General features: G+C 26.8%; 2 protein-coding genes across 2 annotated transcripts; both read left to right on the top strand.

The window, feature by feature from the left end:
* Positions 1-99: 99 nt before the first annotated feature.
* LOC127239468 (fatty acyl-CoA reductase 3-like) lies at positions 100-6,829 on the top strand. The gene is made up of 9 exons (XM_051257637.1): positions 100-250; positions 334-440; positions 2,064-2,266; positions 2,682-2,782; positions 3,401-3,755; positions 4,367-4,448; positions 5,028-5,291; positions 6,207-6,334; positions 6,464-6,829. The coding sequence occupies exons 1-9, from the start codon at positions 121-123 to the stop codon at positions 6,624-6,626; spliced, it is 1,533 nt and encodes a 510-aa protein (XP_051113594.1). The 5' UTR covers positions 100-120; the 3' UTR covers positions 6,627-6,829.
* A 7,400-nt stretch (positions 6,830-14,229) lies between these two features.
* On the top strand, positions 14,230-16,216 carry LOC127239469 (cytochrome P450 94C1). Its single transcript, XM_051257638.1, has one exon. The coding sequence runs from the start codon at positions 14,293-14,295 to the stop codon at positions 15,823-15,825; it is 1,533 nt and encodes a 510-aa protein (XP_051113595.1). The 5' UTR covers positions 14,230-14,292; the 3' UTR covers positions 15,826-16,216.
* The last annotated feature ends 4,503 nt before the right edge of the window (positions 16,217-20,719 follow it).

Genomic DNA, 20,719 nt, shown 5'->3' with positions numbered 1-20,719 from the left:
GAAATATTAAACTCAAACCCATAAAAAATATATATATATATATATCATATGATTGTCGGTTAAAGTCCATTTTTCATAATATATATTAAGTGAATGGAAGCATTGCAAATTGGAATTGGAATGGCTTCTTCATCTTCTTCTTCATCATCATCATCTTCTTCTTCTTCTGCATCTTCATCTTCTTCCATTATTGAGTTCCTTCACAACAAAAGCATTCTTATCACTGGTGCTACTGGCTTTCTTGCAAAGGGTCTCTCTCTCTCTCTCCTCTCTCTCTCTCTCTCTATATATATATATATGAGTGTATATTATAATGAATCTGTGTACATACAGTGTTGATAGAGAAGATCATAAGAGTCGCAGGGCCCAATGTGAAGAAGCTTTATCTTCTCCTCAGAGCTGCTGATTCCATCTCAGCCCTCCATCGATTCAACACTGAGGTATATATATGTATATGACTATATGTATCTATTTTATTTTATTTTTTATTATTATTATTATTGTTATTGTTATTACACCGAAGAAAAAAAAAACACTTTTGTACAAAATTTTTTGTTCTTTGAGTTCATTTTTTTTTTTTTTGTTATTAATAACTTTAAAAATAGAATAAGGGATAAAATTAAACATGAATTTTATGGACGAAATTTCGTTACAAATATAATATATATATTTTTATAGTTATTATTTTTATTAACCATTGTTAGCTTCTCTCCCTCTAGTTCTTTTTTCTGTTTATATTTCTAAATTAGCAGCAAACAATCTAATTAACATTCAAATAACGTAGTTTGAGTTTGATTTTGTGTTTTGATTCAATAACTTAGTTTAAGTAATATTCTAACATCATTTTTGTAAGAAAAAATATTTCTTTTTATAGGGAAATCATAAAGTTAATTTGTTTATTTAATTTGTATGTTTCTCATAAAAAAATCAATTTAAATACTTTCTTTTTTATTTTACACCAAAAAAAAAATAATATTTATTGAAATTAATATCACATTAAACACATCTACCAAGCACACCATTTACATAATAAAAACATTGAGGGGAAAAGTTTAAAGAGAACAACTCTAAATATTTTCTTCTTTTAAAATTTGATTTTAATTTTTTACTATATAACAATCACAATTATTTAAATATATATATATATATATACTATTTTTTCTAATAAAATATTGTATAAAAAGAAAAGAAAAGATTGAACTCCAAAAGAAACACTTGATGATTTAAAAATTATAGTAAATTAAATAGGAAATAATCTAATGTCATATAAATAGATATAAATGCATTGTTTTAACTGAAACGAATATAAATTCGTATATAACATTTTAAATATAATATACTCCCTCCGTTATGCAAATCTGTGTTCATTTGACCAGACACGAGAATTAATAAAAGTGAGTAATAATTATTAATTTTTTTATAGTAGAAAAAATACAAAAATGTAATAATCTTTTGCTTAAAAGGGAAACGAGAATAATTTTCGATGACAACCCAAAAAGAAAAGTGAGCATAGATTTGAACGACAGAGAAGAATATTTTTTATTTTTTAAATAGTATGAAAAGTGTATCTTAAAAGAGTGTAAGAGAAAGATTAGAAAGTGCATATGCAAGACAATAATAGCTACAAAAATGAGATTAAATTTTTTTTTTATTCCTAAAATAGTAAATAAGTAAATGATAAAAATAAAATAATATAAAGTACCAAAAAAGTAGATTATTTTATTTTCATATATTTTAGAGTTACTTTTTAATTCACATGCAACAATTTTTTAATAGTATCATATCAATATTCAGCCAAATTATAATTTCAATAAATAAAATTTAACATATGTAATGTGTAATAATAAATGGACAATGCATGCTATGTATAGAAGCTAAGGGACAAAATTATTGAACTGACCCACGAGACCCTTCTGTCGTATTCATAACCCCTTTTTACTTTAATGTCACATTTTATTTATATATATAGTAAATACATAACTAAATTTTGTAACAATTCATTTATATATATATATATATAATTATGAAAAAAATTGAAAATAATAAACTGAATTTTTATGAAGGTATTGGGAGCAGAATTGTTTCGCGTAGTAAAAGAAAAATATGGAAATGAATTGGATTCAATTTTAGCCGAAAAAATTCGGGTGATCGCCGGCGATGTAAGAAATGGCGATGGCCTCGGCTTACCATCCTTTGTTTTGGACGAACTTTTCGAGCAGCTCGACATTGTCATCAATTTGGCCGCCACCACCAATTTCGACGAGAGGTTCGGTATATATATATATATATATAACACTTTTTTTTTTATTATTGTTTTATCATTCAATTAATTTTTTTATAAATATATGTTATTTACTCTAAAAAAATATTATATCTGAATTACTGTTCAAATAAAAATCAGAAATAAAATCTTAAAAAAATCATCTACACTACGTTCCCAACTTTTTTCGACTCAAATACTTTTCAAAATTTTCAAAGTAGAATTCATTTTTAATTTTCGGCTTTGTTCTTTTAACGAAAAAAAGTCAACATATTTTTCAAAAAATATTATATATTACACGCTCTTTATTTTTATATTACCTACGCAATTTCTCATACTTCACATAAAATATATATATATATATATCAAATTTTCCTATATATATATATATTATTTTTTAAATAAAAAATGTAAATCACAGATACGATGTTGCCCTTGGAATCAATACAATTGGAGCTGCAAATGTTTTTAAATTCTCAGAAAAATGCACTAAACTCAAAGTGTTTCTCCATGTATCAACTGGTCAGTTTTCTCTATCTTTATTTACTTGTTTCTCTTTTATTTTATTTTATTTTATTTTTATACTATATAAATATATATATATATATTACTTTTTTTTTTTTAATGTAAGATAGTGATTAAATATATTAATTGTTTCAAATATAATATTGTTAAAGTAAAATTGAGAAATTGAATAATAAAAAATACAAGTAAAACAAAACATTGGCTCCATTTACATAACTTTTCAATTTATTTTTTATACTATTTCTCTACCGCATTTTTTTTAAAATAATAGAACATTACATCAAATGATCAAATAATTATTTTTTCTCGTAAAATATTGTATCAAAACTTTGTACTATTTTCTTCGTTTTTTTCTTTTTCTTTTTTTTTTTTAAAAAAAAAGAAAAAATCCAACATCCTCTAAGAAAACAAAATGCAATTTCTATTATGTATATATTTTCGTCAAGTATTGTTTCTAATATTTATAAATATAATCGATGTTATAAGTTTCAATTTTTATTTTTATTTTTTCAAAAAAAAATAATTTTAAATATTTTAATTAAGATTATATATATATATGTATATATATAAATTGAATGGAAAATTAATTGAGTGGTAGTGCAAGTGCAAGTACAGCATATGTGTGTGGGGAGAAAGAAGGAATAATTGTGGAGAAGCCATTGAAGCTGGGGGAGAGTCTTAATGGCAGAAGTGATTTGGACATTGAGAAGGAAAAGCTCATTGTCGAGGAAACCCTAAAAAAGCTTCAGAAAAGAAATCATCATGAGGAAGACGACGAGGAGACTGTAATGAAAGCTTTGGGGCAAAAAAGAGCTGCCCTATACGGCTGGCCCAACACTTATTCTTTCTCAAAGGCAATGGGAGAGATGCTCTTGTCTGATCATCAACACGGCCGTGTTGTCATCCTAAGGCCAACTATCATTACAAGCACCTTTAAGGACCCATTCCCTGGTTGGCTTCAAGGCGTAAGGTACTCTCTCACTCTACTCGATCAATCATTCCTAACAACAATAACAACAACAATAATAATAAACTAAATTTCACAAAATTCAGGTTTCATAAAATTGCGTCAATTTTTTATTGTTTCATAAATTTTGTTTCTAATTCTCTTGACCGTATTTACTATACGCGCTCAAACTATGAATGAATTTTAAAAATTTCATTTTTACACCCCTAAAATTACAAATATATTCATTATTTTTTATATTTAACCTAAAAAAATAATAATAAAAAAAAACTCTTATAACTAGAGAAAAATAATTATTTTTGAGTAGATTTGTTGTTTTTTAAGTTAAATCTAAAAATAATTAGTATATTTGTAATTTTAAAGATTTCGAAATGAATATTTTGAAATTTATTCGCAGTTTGGACGCGTACATGTTAAACCCGGTTTAATAAGGATGGCTAAAGAGTTAGACGCAGAGTTTGTAAAACTATGAAAAAAATTGACGCAATTTTGAAAATATGGGAGAGTTGGCGCAATTTAGTGAAATCACAAGTGGATTTTGTACAATTTTAATTTGCCTAATAATAATAATAATAATATCTAATGTACAAATATATATATATATATATATTCAGAAATATCGACAGCTTTGTGGTTGGGTATGGGAAGGGCAAAATGAAATGCTTCATGGGAGATCCTGAAAGTGTAATAGACTTGGTGAGACTTCTAATACTACCTTTGTCTAATTTTTATTGTTTTAAAGTATATTTGTATAATTATTTTGGTAATTATTTTTCTGTTATGAATTGATTAATTTATTCTTTATAGTAAGGTAGAGATTAAAAGTGGTAAATAAATAAAGAGTAAAAAAGTAAAATTTGTATTTAAAAAGAATATCCTAAATAGAAAAATAGAATATTAGTTTGTGGACAAAAAAAGTATTAATTATTACATTATATATTTATAAGCAAAATTGCTCATAACTCCACGTGGTTTTGAAATTTAGTGTAAATTCTTTCTATAATTTAAAAATTATATGACACTCAATATATTTTTAAAAATGCTACATAAAACCCCTTACTATGCAAAATATAGATAGAAAATCATCTTTTTAACACATAAAAAATATAAAAAAAATTTCCTGCAATATTTTTTAAAGTATAAGAGGGCGTTATACAATTCTTAAAGTACACGAGGATTTACGTTGAGTTTCAAAACTACTGGAAAATTATGAACAATTTTGCCTATATTATATTTCACCCAATATATTAAATGTACTAATTTTTAATTTTGCAGATTCCGGTCGACATGGTTGTGAATGCCATGATTGTAGCAATGGCGAGGGAAGCTTCGGACATGACGACGATCTACCACGTGGGATCGTCTATGTCGAATCCGGTGAAGTATCGCCAGCTTCAGTTGTACGGCTGGCGATTCTTCACCGAGCACCCATGGATGGACAAGGACGGGAACCCCGTCGTGGTTTGTAAGGGCAAAGAATTGGCCACCGTCGATGCAGTCCGAAGATACATCAACTTTCATTACTTGATTCCTCTCAAGGTTAGTTTGTTTACGATGGTATCATTCATTAATTTGAACTAAAATAATTGTTTACTATGATATAAATATATGTTCAATATAATTTTAAATTAAAGTTAATTTTTAATTTGATATTAAAAATAGTTATATGATATATATTGTGCTATTTATATATATATATATATATAAAGAATGTTGTTATAAACTTTAATCAAGCACAATACCGACAACATAAATAATACTCCCTCCTCATTTGTCCTTTCGGATTAAAAAATAATACTATGTTCGTCCGGTTCTAATGGTCTCATTTACTTTTTGCGTGTCGATCTTTAAATATTAATTATTATATCAAAACGTAATACAAATTAAGAAAAAAAATTGCAAAATACTTCAATTAGTGTCTTATAATACTAATAGAAGGATATTTGTACAAAAAATGATATAAATATAAGGATATTTTTAATGTTAAGTACAATTATGCAAAAGGTAAATGTGACCCTTAGAGGCGAACGGAGAGAGAGAGTAATATTTTATTGGTTTATGAAAATGTGTAAGTAGTTTTGACATTTTTGTCTTTTGACTTTATGTATAAAGTAATTGTATGTGTAATGATATATTCATAATTTAGGTAAAAATTAAGAGTATTTTGGTATTAGAATATATTTACTTTTATTAAAATAAAAAATAAATACTTTAAAATGAGATTTACAAAAATAGCAAAAATGATATACTAACATTTTATATCTACGTATTGTCTATTCTATTTTTTATGTACTGTTTGTTATATTTTCACATACTATTAGGGCTAATGTATAAGTATACTGTTGATTAGCCCCTAGCACCATAACATAAACTATAAAAGATATTTGAATTTAGGGTACTAATTATTTAAAAAAATTGATTTTGGGATTCCGATAATAATATTTAATTTTACAGGTTCTTAGTATGTTAAACTTTGCGAGTTGCCGACATCTTCAAGGAACATATCTCGATCTTTCTAGAAAGGTCAAGTTCTTGATAAGGCTCGTAGACTTGTTTAGTCCCTACATCTTCTTCAAGGGAGTGTGAGTAACTTTCTCGAATAAATATTTTATGCATTGTATCTTTTACTACATTATTTTTCGTTGAATTATATATGAACACACACACATATATGTATATATATGTATCGATGATTGTCCTCTTTGATGCAGATTCGATGACACCAACACAGAAAGATTGAGGATTGCAATGGAGAAGTGTTGTAATATCGAGACAACAGAAATGTTCTACTTCGATCCAAAAAGCATCGATTGGGATGATTATTTCATGTATACTCACATTGCCGGAGTTGTCAAATATGCTTTCAAACGATAGATTGAAAACATATTTGAAAATAAATAAATAATCGTTCGATACAATTTATATTATGGCCAAGGCTTGTAGAGAAGTATTTTAGTCGATGGGATCGACTATGAAACTATTATGTGGACTTGTAGAATTCGGATATTTAATTTCTTCCCGTCTTTCTTTAGCTTTCTTGGCTTCATCGATCTCTTTGACATTTGTAAGTCATTTGATGTTTTTTTTTTTTTTTTTCTTTCGACGACAATAATTGTTTTAACATGTGTTGTCTTTATATTCTTATTGAGGTTTTTTTTTTACATTATACCAATTCGACCATATATATCACATGTTTGAAAACCACGTACAAAATTATTGGTTCGTTCATCTTATAATTTTTTGCTAACACAACTTTTTATTTAAATTTATATTTTGATTGGTCTCATTTGATTTATTTATTTTTTATATAAAAAAAATGATTATACACTTTAATAATATATTAAATTTTATAAATTATAATTTTTTTAACTTAATTAAATTGTTTAATTATCTTATCTTAATCTAATTTATAATTATTTATATTATACTATAATACTACCTCCGTCCAACCACAAAGTATACAGGGATTTTTTGTGTTAATCTTTTGAATATTAATTATTATACCAAAGCGTAATATAGATAAAGAAAAAATGATAAAAATACATCTATTAGTCTCTTATTATATAAATACAATTATATTTTTGGAGTAAACTATACAAATATAAAAATATTTTTAATGTTAAATATAATGTCCAAAAACATATGTTTTCTTTCTGACCGGACAGAGTAGTATTATTTTACTAATATATTTTTAAATTTAATTATTTAAGAATTATAATTTTTTTAAATTTTCATATATATAATAAGAGGGATATTTTTATGATAGACGGAAGGAAGGAGTATATCTTACTATTAAACTCTATCAATCCACTAGAAATATACACATTTAATTTTTATATGTAATTTAAGAAATATTATTATTTAGTGGGTGCATTTTACAAATAAAATATTTTGTTCTTAAATTTAATTTGATGTTATTATATTGAAACAAATAAGTATGCTTGTTTTGGGAGATTGTTGGATAGAATTTTTTTTTTTTTTTTTATGTTAGGTATAGATTATTGTGTAGAAAATATAAAAATAATAAATATGTGTAGTATATTAGTCTTTTTTTTCTTTTTTTTTTAAAGATGTGTAAAAAAAAAAACAATAGAATTTTTACTATATTATAATGGAGTCTACACTTAATTTTTTTTAAAAAATACATACTTTTATTTAATAATAGATAAAAATAGCAAAACATTGGGTGATATAATTTTCATAAATATTATAAAAATATAATATATATATATACATATTAATATAATATATAATCCCTCTCTTCCTTATCAATTTATTCATTTTTTTTATTTTGGTCAGTCTCATAAAAAAATATTCATTTTTTTTATAAAATAATTGTACTATCTGCCTAACATTACACCCTTGCAACTTACGATATATTATACAAATGTCATTATCTTTATATCATACAATACTAATAATGATAGTTTAATCTTTTTACTTTTATTTCTACTACAACTCAATATAATACTAATATTTCTAAAATTTTGTTAAAAAAAATAAATGAATAGATAAGTAGGGGAGGAAGAGAATATATTATTATTCATTAAAAAAGTTAATAATTAAACATAAATGTTATTTTTAAAATTATCAATACATTTTCTCGTATAAAAAAATAAAATAAATAAATAAATAAATGAACGCACCCAAAAGTAAATTAACTTCATTAAAATAAAAAGCCGACATCGAAAATTTGAAATTAACAGCTCAACACAAAACTGTTTAAATTCGCCATTCAGCTCTCATTTAAAACGTGTCTCAAATTAAGCGATGCTTTGTTTGAGTTGACTGTTGAGGATTTTTATTAGCTTTTTTGTAATTGTTTAAAATTAATAAAAACAAAACAAAATGCTACTAATATAATATTTTAAATAAATACTGTAATAATTACTTCGATAAGATGTTTTAATTAAATAATAAAATTTATAACTAATATACTCCCTCCGTGCCAAAGTATAGTCTTCTTCTCTTGGATATGAGATTTAAGAAATATTGATATTATATTGATAGTTGGTAAAAAATAAGGATAAACGATTTTTTTGTCCTTATGAGTATATTAGTGTAAAAAGTAGTGGCAATTGTGTAATAATAATAAAAAAATAGGGATAATTTTATGGTGATATGATTATTTATAAAAATAAAACTGTTATTTTGAGACGAACAAAAATGGTAAATACTCTCGTCCTCTCACGTATATTGTTTTATTTGTCATTATGTATTATCCTATTTAAATAGTTCATTTTTGTTTATAATTTATATTGTTCATACTCAATTATCAATTCACTTTTATTTTTATCAATATTTATCAAAATGTGATCAGATAATACACTATTTATTCAATGGTATTTTAGATTTTTTCATAATATTCATTGTTATAGTATTATTACTTCTTTAAATTTATTACATATAAGTGGAAGAGAGAGAATCAATTGTATAAATATTAGAAATAAATAAATAAATTACTATTTTCTGTCCACCTCTAATATAGATGTTCATTTTTGGCATGAAAATTTTAAAATATTATTCCCTCCCTCCATCCTAAATAAGGTGCAACATTTACTTTTGGCACGAGTTTTTAGGTGGGTAGTATTAAGTAGTATAATTTAAAAATTAAATTATGTGATGGAGAGAGAAATATATATATTTTTTTTTATTTGGATGATGTGAGGGGATAAAATATGGGGTAGAGATTAAATATAATTAATTATTTCCTATTTTGGAAATATTACAGGATGTTTGGGACATACCCAAAAACAATGTTGTAGAATGTTTGAGACAGAGAGAATATTATTTAAATATTAATCGGTAGTATTCACGTATATAAAAACAATTCATACATTTATGAAAAAGATAATGGTAATATAACAGAATTTAGGAATAATATAATCAATAAATATTTAATATTGTATTAATAAAAATAATTATAAATTAAGATTAAAATAATTTAGTAGTATAATTAAACTTTAAAAAATTATAAATTTAAAAGTTTAAAATATAATCAGGGTGTGTAATCTTTTTTCTAAAAAAAAATATAACATAAAATATGAGATAGATAACAATAGAAACCATAACATAATATGTAAAGCTGTCAAAATGGGTCGAGCCCGTCAGATTGGCCCGTTCCGCCTTACTTTTTAGGAGGGTTGGGTTGTGATTTTGTAAACCCGTTAAAATGCGAGCCTAAATGGACCAACCCACGTGGGCCGTAGGTTGAGAGTGGGTTAGCCCGCAATGGGGCGGGTTAGCCCGCAGACTAAGTAAATATTCACCCGTATCAACTAAATATTTTTTTAATTATTTTTTACTGTCATATTAAAAAATTATAATAAAAATAATCAAATATTAATATCAGAATATATTTTAATTTTATATAAACTACAAATATACAATTATAAATACAATTAATTTATAAATAACTTACAAAAAGAAAAATATATCAAAATCATCATGTACATTTTATTTAATAAATAATATATTACTATTTTTAATCTACTGAAAAGAAATATTTTTAGTTAAGAAGAATAAAATTAACTTAAATAAATTAATCAATATTATTTACACGTTGCTTTTATTTTCTAACTCTGTTATCAATGTCACTTTTATTTATTTTTATTTTTTATCATTTGTTTTGTTCGTCTTTCATTTTATTGTTTTATAATATTTTTTTATTCTAGAATCTACGATTTCATAAAATTAATTATGATTTGTTTGTAAAATATTTCTTAATACTATTAATTTTTCTAAACACACTAACTAATACTACTATTTAGAATTAAAAAAAAAATTATATTTTTTTATTTATTTTAAAATATTTATTATTTAGATTCTATAATATAATTATTTTTAGATATTTTTAAATATTAATTACAAAAATATTTATAATATTATTATTTTAAAAAAGCCTGTGGGCTAGCCCGCTTAGCTCGTCATCCGCCGATGTGTTGGGTTGGATTAATGAAATTTTGATCCGCCTCGCCGCGGGTTGGCCCACAAACAACCCGTCTATTTACGAGTTATGGTGGGTTGTGGGTCAATCCGCCCCATTAACCCGTTTTGACAGGTCTAATTATATATGAGACGAATGAAATAATATATTTATAAATAAATAGTACAAGTATAGATATATAGTAATATATGTTAAATTCAAATTTATGTTCCGTTTATGTAAAAATTTTAAATTTTTTTGACAACAATATATATTTTAAAATACTACATCAAATGCATATACTTTTACTTAAAAGATTATATTAAACATTTATTTTATAAACAAAATATCACATTCTAAATTATATATATTTCAATTGTAAATCAGGTCAAGTCTAACCCGATATGATTTATACAAGTCCAAACACAATCTGATTTTTCAATTGTGTTGGGTTGGCCGAGACCAAAAAAAAATTCGGTGTCTAATTTTTAGGCCCAAATTTTTATTTTTGGTGTTATGTTTGAATTAATTTTTGATTTGTATTTATTTTTTGTCAGCCATATATATACTAATTGTACGTGTATTAGATGTCATTTTCATGAATAAAAATATACTATCTCCCTCTATTTTATAAGTATAGATTTATTTATTTTTTTACGAAATTTAATAATTTTGTATTTATTTGGTAATCTTCAAAACATTCATCAAATAATTTAGAGATTAACAAATTTAAATAAAAAAATGATCAAGAAAAAGTATAATCATTTATTCATTTCAAATGAAATGATCATTTAATATAATAGACAGATTTTATACGTAAACAGCAACCAATGAAAACGGTATAACTTGAACACGAGACATTCCGAATTCGATACCATAATAGTCATATTGGTTGACTCATATTTGTAGATAAATAAATAAATTATGCATATTCTAACAGTTTAAATTTTTAGGTAACATGATATTTTATTTCATTTAATATGGTATGAAAATAAATAAATAATGCGTACCCTAACAGTTTATTTCATGTAACAAGTCGTTTAACAATATACTTCCTACATCTGGCTCTAAGGTCACATTTACCTTTTGCGTCATTGTACTTAACATTAAAAATATTTTTATAAAACACTAATGAAAGTATTTTTACAATTTTTTTTTAATTTGTACTATCTTTTGATGTAATAATTAATATTTAAATATCAATACTTAAAAAATACTTAAAAAAATAAATGAGACGTTTAGAGCCGAAAGTAATATATATTTGCAAATAATTAAACCATATCCGCCTCCAATTTGAACATTGTACGGCTGTCGACGTAACAAATAAACACGCTTTTAACACTTGCCCTTTTGCCAGATAAGAGATGTCGCAATCAGACAATTGCCACACGCTTTCACTTCGGCTGCAACCCAAATGGAACACAAATGATATTTTGGGAGTGCCTTTTTTTTTTAATTGGATAATTTTATTTATTATTATTATTATTATTTAATTTTAAAAATGGAACACAAAGGATAAAAAGTGACTTTTAAAATATTGAATATTCTCAATACTTATTTTATATGACCGTTTTAATAAAAATATATAAGCATTATTTTTTAATAAAATGTCATTCTCAAATCATTGTTACATAAACTCAAACTACATAATCGTATAAATTCAAAAACTAAACAAATTTTTTAATATTCATACAAATTTTATTTAAAAATATCAAATTAAATATTTATTTCTTGACCATTTCATATTAAACTATGTTTTGATTTTAAATTTAAAATATCACATCGTTATTTATTTATCTCACAAAAAATAATATTTTCAATTTAAAAATGCAATCAATAGGATTTCTCCCTTTCTGAAAGGAAGAGCGAGAAATTCTTTTTCCTTTCCGCAGGGACCAGGAGATTGGATCTAGCCGTAAGAAGAATGTTTGGTATAAATAACTCACTTCTTGGTCTTCGACCCCCTCAGTCACTACGAACGCCCCCGATCAGTGCAATGGGATGTGTCTATTTATCTATCTCTTGACTCGAAACGAGAGCAGGTTTGAAAAAGGTTACTATTTAGATTCAACTTTCAAATCTACAAACAAACATATCCATAAATTTCTTTTGTCTTGTGAATATGGTTTTGGATTTTGAATGCTTTTGGAATTTGATTAGATTAAAATGACAATTATGGGACAATGAGGGTTTATTTGAATTTTATTTTGATGTATATTTTTTTATAAAAAATACTATATTCATCCTGCTCTAAGGTCTCATTTACTTTTTGAGTGTTGATATTTAAATATTAATTACTATATCAAAACTTAGTACACATTAAGAAAAATTGCAAAAATACTTTCATTAGTATCTTATAATATTAATACGAGAACATTTGTACAAAAACTTATACAAATATAAAGATATTTTTAATGTTAAGTATAACAATGTAAAAGGTAAATGTGGCCCTTCGAGGCGGACGGATGAAATTTAATACTCCCCTCGTCCCAGAACTATAGTCTGGGTTGTGTTTGACACAGGATTTAAGGAATATTGATATTATCTTGGTAGTTGGTAAAAAGTACGGATAAAAGACTTTTTTGCCCTTGTGACTGTATTAGTGTAAAAAATAGTGGCAATTGTGTAATAATAATGAAAAAGTAAGGGTAGTTTTATAGTGATATGATTATTTATAAAAATGAGACTATTGTTTTGAGACGGACAAAAATGGTAAGCAGGACTATTGTATTGGGACGGAGAGAGTATATTTTTATTAAAAATGATGTAGATTGAAAAGTAGTGATTTTGGTTCGAAACTAAAACCAAACGAATAGTTAATATCATTGAAGAGTATATTGATGTGAATATCGATCTATTACTTCCTAGTACGAGGTCACATACTTAATAAATTATACCTGCAAATATTAAGGTTGGCCTTTTAGTCAAATTAAAAATATTGTTATTTTAAAGTTTTATATAAATTAAAAATATTGGTGGGCTTCATGGTATATATAGGTTTCCACGGTATTAATAATAATAATAATAATACTCCATCCGTCTCATAAAAATATATTTATTTGCTATTTGAATTATTTTATTTAACATTAAAAATATTCTGTATAATTTTTTATACAAGTGTATTTTTGTGTTTTTTTTTAAATATATTTTGATTAATAAATAATATTCAAATATCAAGCAAAAAGTAAATAAATATTTACTTATGGAAGAGAGAGTAATAAAACATTATGACATATATATTTTTACTTTTTCTTTTACAAACATATGTTTTAAATTTATTTTAATTATATATAAATAATTAAATTATAAATTATTAAATAATAAAATTTTCCCAACATACAGTTTTTAGACACGAGCAAATCCCGCTTGATTGTGATTATCTGGCTAAGCTATCTTCGTCTATAACAAATATTTGCACGCGTTTTATCTGCGCATTTAGCCTGATTGCCTCACGTGATTAAATTCCAGTTCACTATAATATCTCATTAATTAAAACCACACGTGCCTATATATACACACTATATATATATATATATGTCGCAATATCGAAGTTAATTCCCTCATCCACAAACAAAACCTGTCTGAAAATTTCTCTGCAAAAATTAACCAATAACAATGGCGGCAATTTCAGCTTTTGCGACATGGCTGATACCGTATAGTCACTTCATCTTCTTCACTGTCTCTCTGACACTCATTCTCCTCTTTGTAAGAAAATTCAAGTTTCAGCCATGGTGTGGCTGCCATGTCTGCCAGGGTTTCCTCACCGCCTCCTGGGCCCTCAAGTACAACAATCTATGCGACTGGTACTCCCACCTTCTCGCCCAATCGCCGACCGGCACAATCCACGTTCATGTCCTCGGCAATGTCATCACCGCCAATCCAGACAACGTTGAATACATTCTGAGGACCAATTTTAATAATTACCCAAAAGGTAAGCCCTTTTCTGCAATTTTGGGTGACCTTTTAGGGTTTGGGATTTTCAACGTCGACGGAGACCTCTGGAAGTTTCAGAGAAAAATGGCGTGTCTTGAACTCGGCAGCAATTCGATTCGATCCTACGCTTACGACGTCGTCGAATCTGAAATTCAGACAAGGCTTGTTCCTATAATGTCAGCCGCCGCCGCCGCCGGCCGGACTGTCGATTTGCAGGATATTTTCAGGCGGTTTTCGTTCGACAGTATCTGTAAATTCTCCTTCGGATTTGATCCAGGCTGTCTGACTCCGACACTCCCGGTGTCGGAATTTGCCGCCGCTTTCGACGCCGCCTCCAAATTGTCGGCGGAAAGGGCGGTGGTGACGTCCCCGGTGGTCTGGAAAGTTAAAAGATTCCTTAACGTCGGATCGGAGAAGAATCTCCGGCGAGCAATCCGATCGGTCCACGAGCTAGCAGAAAGAGTCATCAGAAATAGAAGAGACAACCTCGCCGGCGCCGGCGACGGCGCCACGTCAGCATCCAACGGAGACCTCCTGTCCCGGTTCATGTCGACGACCGCCGACGACGTCTTCCTCCGCGACATCGTCGTCAGTTTCCTCCTCGCCGGTCGCGACACGGTGGCCGCCGCCCTCACCAGCCTTTTCTGGCTGCTTAGCCAAAATCCACGTGTCACCAAATTAATCCGGGAAGAATCCGACAAGGTAATCGGCGACGGCGGGGGCCGCCAATCGGAAAATTTGAACTTCCGACAGCTTAGAGAAATGCATTACCTGCAAGCGGCGGTCCACGAGAGCATGCGATTATTCCCGCCGGTTCAATTGGACTCAAAATTCTGCCGGTCCGGCGACGTCCTCCCCGACGGGACGCCGGTCGCCGGCGGGACGAGGGTGACGTACCACCCCTACGCGATGGGGAGGATGGCGGCGATATGGGGGCCGGACTGTACGGAATTCCGGCCAGAGAGATGGATCAAGGATGGAATATTCCGGCAGGAGTGTCCGTACAGGTACCCGGTGTTTCAAGCGGGGCCGAGAGTGTGTTTGGGGAAGGAAATGGCGATTGTGGAGATAAAAGCCGTCGCGCTGTCATTAATCCGGCGGTTCGATTTTGAGGTGGGTTCGCTGCCGAGTCAGGGCGGTCCGCGGTTCGTCCCCGGTCTGACCGCCACGGTTCGTGGCGGTTTGCCGGTCGTTGTTCGAGAGAGAGAGGATTAGTTATTGCACAGGTGAACGCGTATGATGATGGATCCCGAACTCCCGATCCGGATTGAATCAAGGCCGTTTATTTTATGGGTTCAACGTAATGTACGGTCTCGATTAAATGGTGAATTGTGGGCAGGATTTGATTTGATGACACTGGCGTATGGAGCGTTTGGAAAATCTGTGGATTGAGAAAACAAATCACACTGTGGTTAGCGTGTGGCAATTAGCTGATAGCTGTTAGCTATTTTAATTAGCTGATAGTTGTTAACTGATTCAATTAGTTAGTTTGACTAGCTGATTCGATTAGGTGCCTGTATTAAAATGTTTGATAAAACAACTGTTTGATCTTAGTTGTTTGATTCTATTTTATTTTTTTTTAATATATTCGATTGTATTCTTTTCAGTTTAGAATATTTGAAATTTTTTGTTATTAGTTATTAAAAATTATAAAAATGTTATAAAATAGTATTTATTGTTATTGTATTTAGATTTAAAAAATAATATATTTTTATTGAAAAAATTTAAGGGCATATAAGAAATAAAAAAATTTAAATTAAAAATTTATTTCAAAATGTTGGGTATGTTAGCTTTTTAGAAATTAGTTTTTTTTATCCAAAAAGTTATTAGAAAAATTTAATTTACCAAACTAATTACTAAAAGCTGTTTAATAAGCTAAAAACTCTTAAAATAAAAACCGTCAAACATCTCTTATAAGTCAACAATAAACGGTGTAAATATTATTAAATTTTATTTTTATATAAATTAATTAAATTAAATTTTCTATCAGCAATTGGGACAACTATTTCATTAAAATTATTTTATTCAATAGTATATTTTACAAAAACGATCACTTTCAAGATTTATTTAAAACAATTCCATTCAAACACCTCTTTTACAATAAAATGTTTAATATTTACAAAATAATTCAAATCAAACCTCTCTAAACAAACCGAGCTCAATGTTGTTGCATTAAAATTTTAATTATGGATTAATTGTAAATTACTTGAACGATCAGTCAAATTAAACTTAAAATATGATCAATTAAATTTATTAACATATATTTAATAATAGCATGTAACTCATACTATATACGGTTTTTTATATGTTACATTATATCTTGATTTAATATTTTTTAATAAATAAAACTTATAATTTATATATATATAATATATTACTCGAATTAAAACAAATTGAAAAAAAGAATACAAAATAAAAATTTTTAAAAAACAAAATTTGTAGAAAAAATAAAATTAACATAATAGATAATTAAAATAACATACACAATAAGAATGAAACTACTGCAATAAAAATAAAGTTTTTATATATTACAATTTATCATAATATTCGTTACAATTTATCATAATATTTTTTATGAATTTCAAAAAGAAATTTTAAATCAAAAGATTCGAAATTCGAACATAATCTATAAAATTAAAAAATGTATTAAATATTATACTAAAAATCAAATCAATTTGAAAAAGTACGTATACAATAAGAATAAAAAAGTGATTAATAAAATAAAATATAATATAATAAATAAATAATTAAAAATACATACACAATCAAAGTGAATATATTAAAATAAAAATAAAATATTCATGTATATTAAAATTTATTATACTTTTCTTTATAAATTTTCAAATATTCTCATATCAAAATATTCATAATTTAAACATAATGTACAGAATTGTTTTAAAAAAAATAATTAGGATATAATGCTAAAAAAAAAATCAATAAGAAAATATATAAGAATTGATTAGTAGAAAATAAGAATATTACAATAGATAATTAAAAAATATATATACACAATAAAATAAAAATATTAAAATAAAAAATAAATTTTTATATATTAAAACTTATTTTAATTTTACATATAAATTTTTCAGATATTCCTAAAGACACAAAATTTTAACATAGTCTACAAAGTTGAAAAAAAATAAATACTCATTCTATCCACAAAAAAACATGCTTATTTTCTTCATAAATTATATAAGAAATGAACATACAAACTGAATATTAAAATATAATAATCAATTAAAAATACATAAAAATAAAATTACAAAAATAAAAATTTTATATATTAAATATAATTTTTGTGTGAATTTCTTAAACTTTTTTTCAAATCAAAATACTTAAAATTTGGATATAATCTACACAAATATATTAGAATATAATATTCAAAATCAAATCTTTTAGAAAAAAAATACATATATTGTGAGAACTTTAAAAAAAGATTGAACAAATAAAAAAAAGACATACATAATAAGAATAAAAATAATATATATGTATATTAAATTGTATCGTAATTTTCTACATGAATGCTTAAAATATTCTTTTAAATTAAAATACTCAAAATTCAAATATAATTTACAAACATCATGTAAAAGTACTTGTTTTTCTACAAGATGAATTAGAAATGTATAAATCTTTGTCTTAAAAAGTATATTTTTATCCCTTGCAAAGTACAAATGACACCAAAACTCCTTTCGACGTAATTTTATTGTTGTGTTAGTATCGTTTTTCAACTCAACCCAATTTGTGTAAATTTATTTACATTTATTGTCGATTTAAGCTTACAAGATTTAATTCATCAATTAGAGTTTAGATTACAACAGCAAAAAATAATGATGTAATAAACATGAATATATTTGAAGTAAAAAATTGTGTAATGCTTAATCATTAAACAATCGCTCAACAATAAATCGTTTGATTCGATACAATAATAATATAAAAAAAAAAAATTTAAAAAATAACAACTATCAACCCTTGAAACAAAATGCAGAATATTTATAAAAAGTTATTAGTCTCGACCGAACAAAATTTGTTTAAAGCAAAAAAATAAGTATTTCAAACACCTTGTAAAGGTAATTGTTACTCTACAAAAAATTAGTTAAAGATAAATTGAAAAAATACAAATATTTGTAAAGTATATTTTTCTCTTTTAAAAAGTACCAACGACACCAAAACCTCTTTCGGCGCAATTTTATTGTTGTGTTAGTGTATTCTTTTCAACTCGACCTAACCCATGTAATTTTAGTTGCATTTATTGTCGATTTAAACTTATTAAGTTTCATTTATCCATTGACGTTAAAGTTACCATAGTAAAAGACATGATCAAGTAAACATAAATATATTTAAAGTGAAAATTTATTTAGTGCTTAATCTTAAAATCATTGCTCGATTGTAAACAGTATGATTTGATACTAATACTAATACTAATAATAATAATAATAATATTCTTCTAAAAATATAACAAGAACCCTTGAAACAAAATGCAAATATTTATAAAAAATATTAGTCTCGAGCGAATAAAGTTTGTATAAGGTAAAAATTAAATATTTTAAATACATTGTGAAGGCAGTGATTGTTCTACAAAAAATTATTTGAAAACGTACAAATTTTTGTTTTGAAAAGTATATTTTTCTTTCTTAAAATGTACAAACGCCACTAACATTCTTTTCGATGTGATTTTATTGTTGCGTTAGTATATTTCTTCAACTTAACTTAACCCGTATAATTTTATTTGTATTTATTGTCAATTTAAGCTTATAAGATTTAATTCATCCATTAGGGTTTAGGTCACAATAATAAAAAATACTGATCCACTGAACATGAATATATAAAATAAAAATTTATGTAGTGCTCAATTTTAAAATCATTGTTCGATAATAAATTGTTCAATTCATCCATTGGGTTTCAGTTTGAATCCCCTCTTGATTTTACTCGTGTTTCTAAAAAAAGAGGTTTGTGTGTATGTGATTTTTTTATTTTTTATTTTTCAGATTAAGAGTGAGAAAGAAGAAGGGCAAAGTTTATGGTACAACGGCGAAAAAAAAAGGGAAGTAAAATGTGATGATTAACGAGGAAAAAATAGAAAATTGGTGCTTTGTTTTCAAAGACGACGGCGATCTTCGCATATGTGATTACAAGGATTGTGTAAAATCTTATCATCCAAAATGTGTGAGTAAAGATGATCCATTTTTGGAAAGTGAATAACATTGGGTATGCGATTTGTATACTTGCTCAAAGTGCAGCTAAGCTGCTGCCTTTCATTGTTAAACCCGCTCAAATTCTATGTGCCATTGTTGTCATCTTGTTCAGATTTTTCGAAAGTTAAAGGGAAATATGAATTTTGCACTCTATGCTTAAGGCATGTTTTTCTTATTGAAGACAATCATGATGTCGACTCTGATGGGAAAAGTGTTGATTTCAGTGACCGGGAGACATACGAGGGTCTACACAAGGAATATTACGATATTGTTAAAACGGAAGAATGATTTGATGCAGATGATGTTTATTCCGCACCAAGCGGAGTCAAGGTAAAAAAGAATCGTCGATCTGGAAATGTTTCGGATTACTCTGTTGAAGCCGTGGCAACTAACTATGACGGGGATGATGATGATTCGGAGCTTGAGAAGAAACAACATAGAATGGACTAAATTTGAGAATCGGATTGCTACGAAAGCAGCTGCGAAATCATGTAAAATACAGTTTGTTGAATGGGTTTTGAAAACACTTTTCAAGTTCCTTACAACAATTGGTAAAAATACCGATGAGAAATTGTCATAGCATGACGTGGCTACCATTGTCAACGATTATGTTAAAGAGAACAAGCTTATTAATCGTGAGAAAAAAAAAAATCATAAATTGCGATGGATGGCTACAAGCTCTCTTCAAGCGACATACAGTGAGTAGATACAGAATCAATGACATAATTTATTAGGTTTTTTCAGGAGGTGTTGCATTATAGGTTTAAAGAACACAATACCCTCAATCATTTCGTAGATCCGAATTTTATTACGATTATGGAATTCTATTAGTTTTATTTGCTTCATCATCTCAACTATTTCAAAATGATAGATTTTGACTAAGGGTTTTAAGGCATGATAAATTCCAACAATTGTTA

This window comes from Andrographis paniculata, unplaced genomic scaffold (genome assembly GCF_009805555.1).
Source record: "Andrographis paniculata isolate CXL003 unplaced genomic scaffold, ASM980555v1 Contig77END, whole genome shotgun sequence".
NCBI lineage: Eukaryota > Viridiplantae > Streptophyta > Magnoliopsida > Lamiales > Acanthaceae > Andrographis > Andrographis paniculata.
Note: the sequence above shows the minus strand (reverse complement) of the source record. Positions and strands in the feature narration are given on the sequence as shown.

What these genes read in the sequence shown, in the direction of transcription:
- LOC127239468 (XM_051257637.1), top strand. Translation starts at nt 121, where the DNA reads ATGGCTTCTTCATCTTCTTCTTCATCATCATCATCTTCTTCTTCTTCT. An exon ending in GGTTGGCTTCAAGGCGTAAG is followed by an intron (nt 3,756 to 4,366) that starts GTACTCTCTCAC and finishes ATATATATTCAG; the next exon opens with AAATATCGACAGCTTTGTGG. An exon ending in TACATCTTCTTCAAGGGAGT is followed by an intron (nt 6,335 to 6,463) that starts GTGAGTAACTTT and finishes TCTTTGATGCAG; the next exon opens with ATTCGATGACACCAACACAG.
- LOC127239469 (XM_051257638.1), top strand. Translation starts at nt 14,293, where the DNA reads ATGGCGGCAATTTCAGCTTTTGCGACATGGCTGATACCGTATAGTCAC.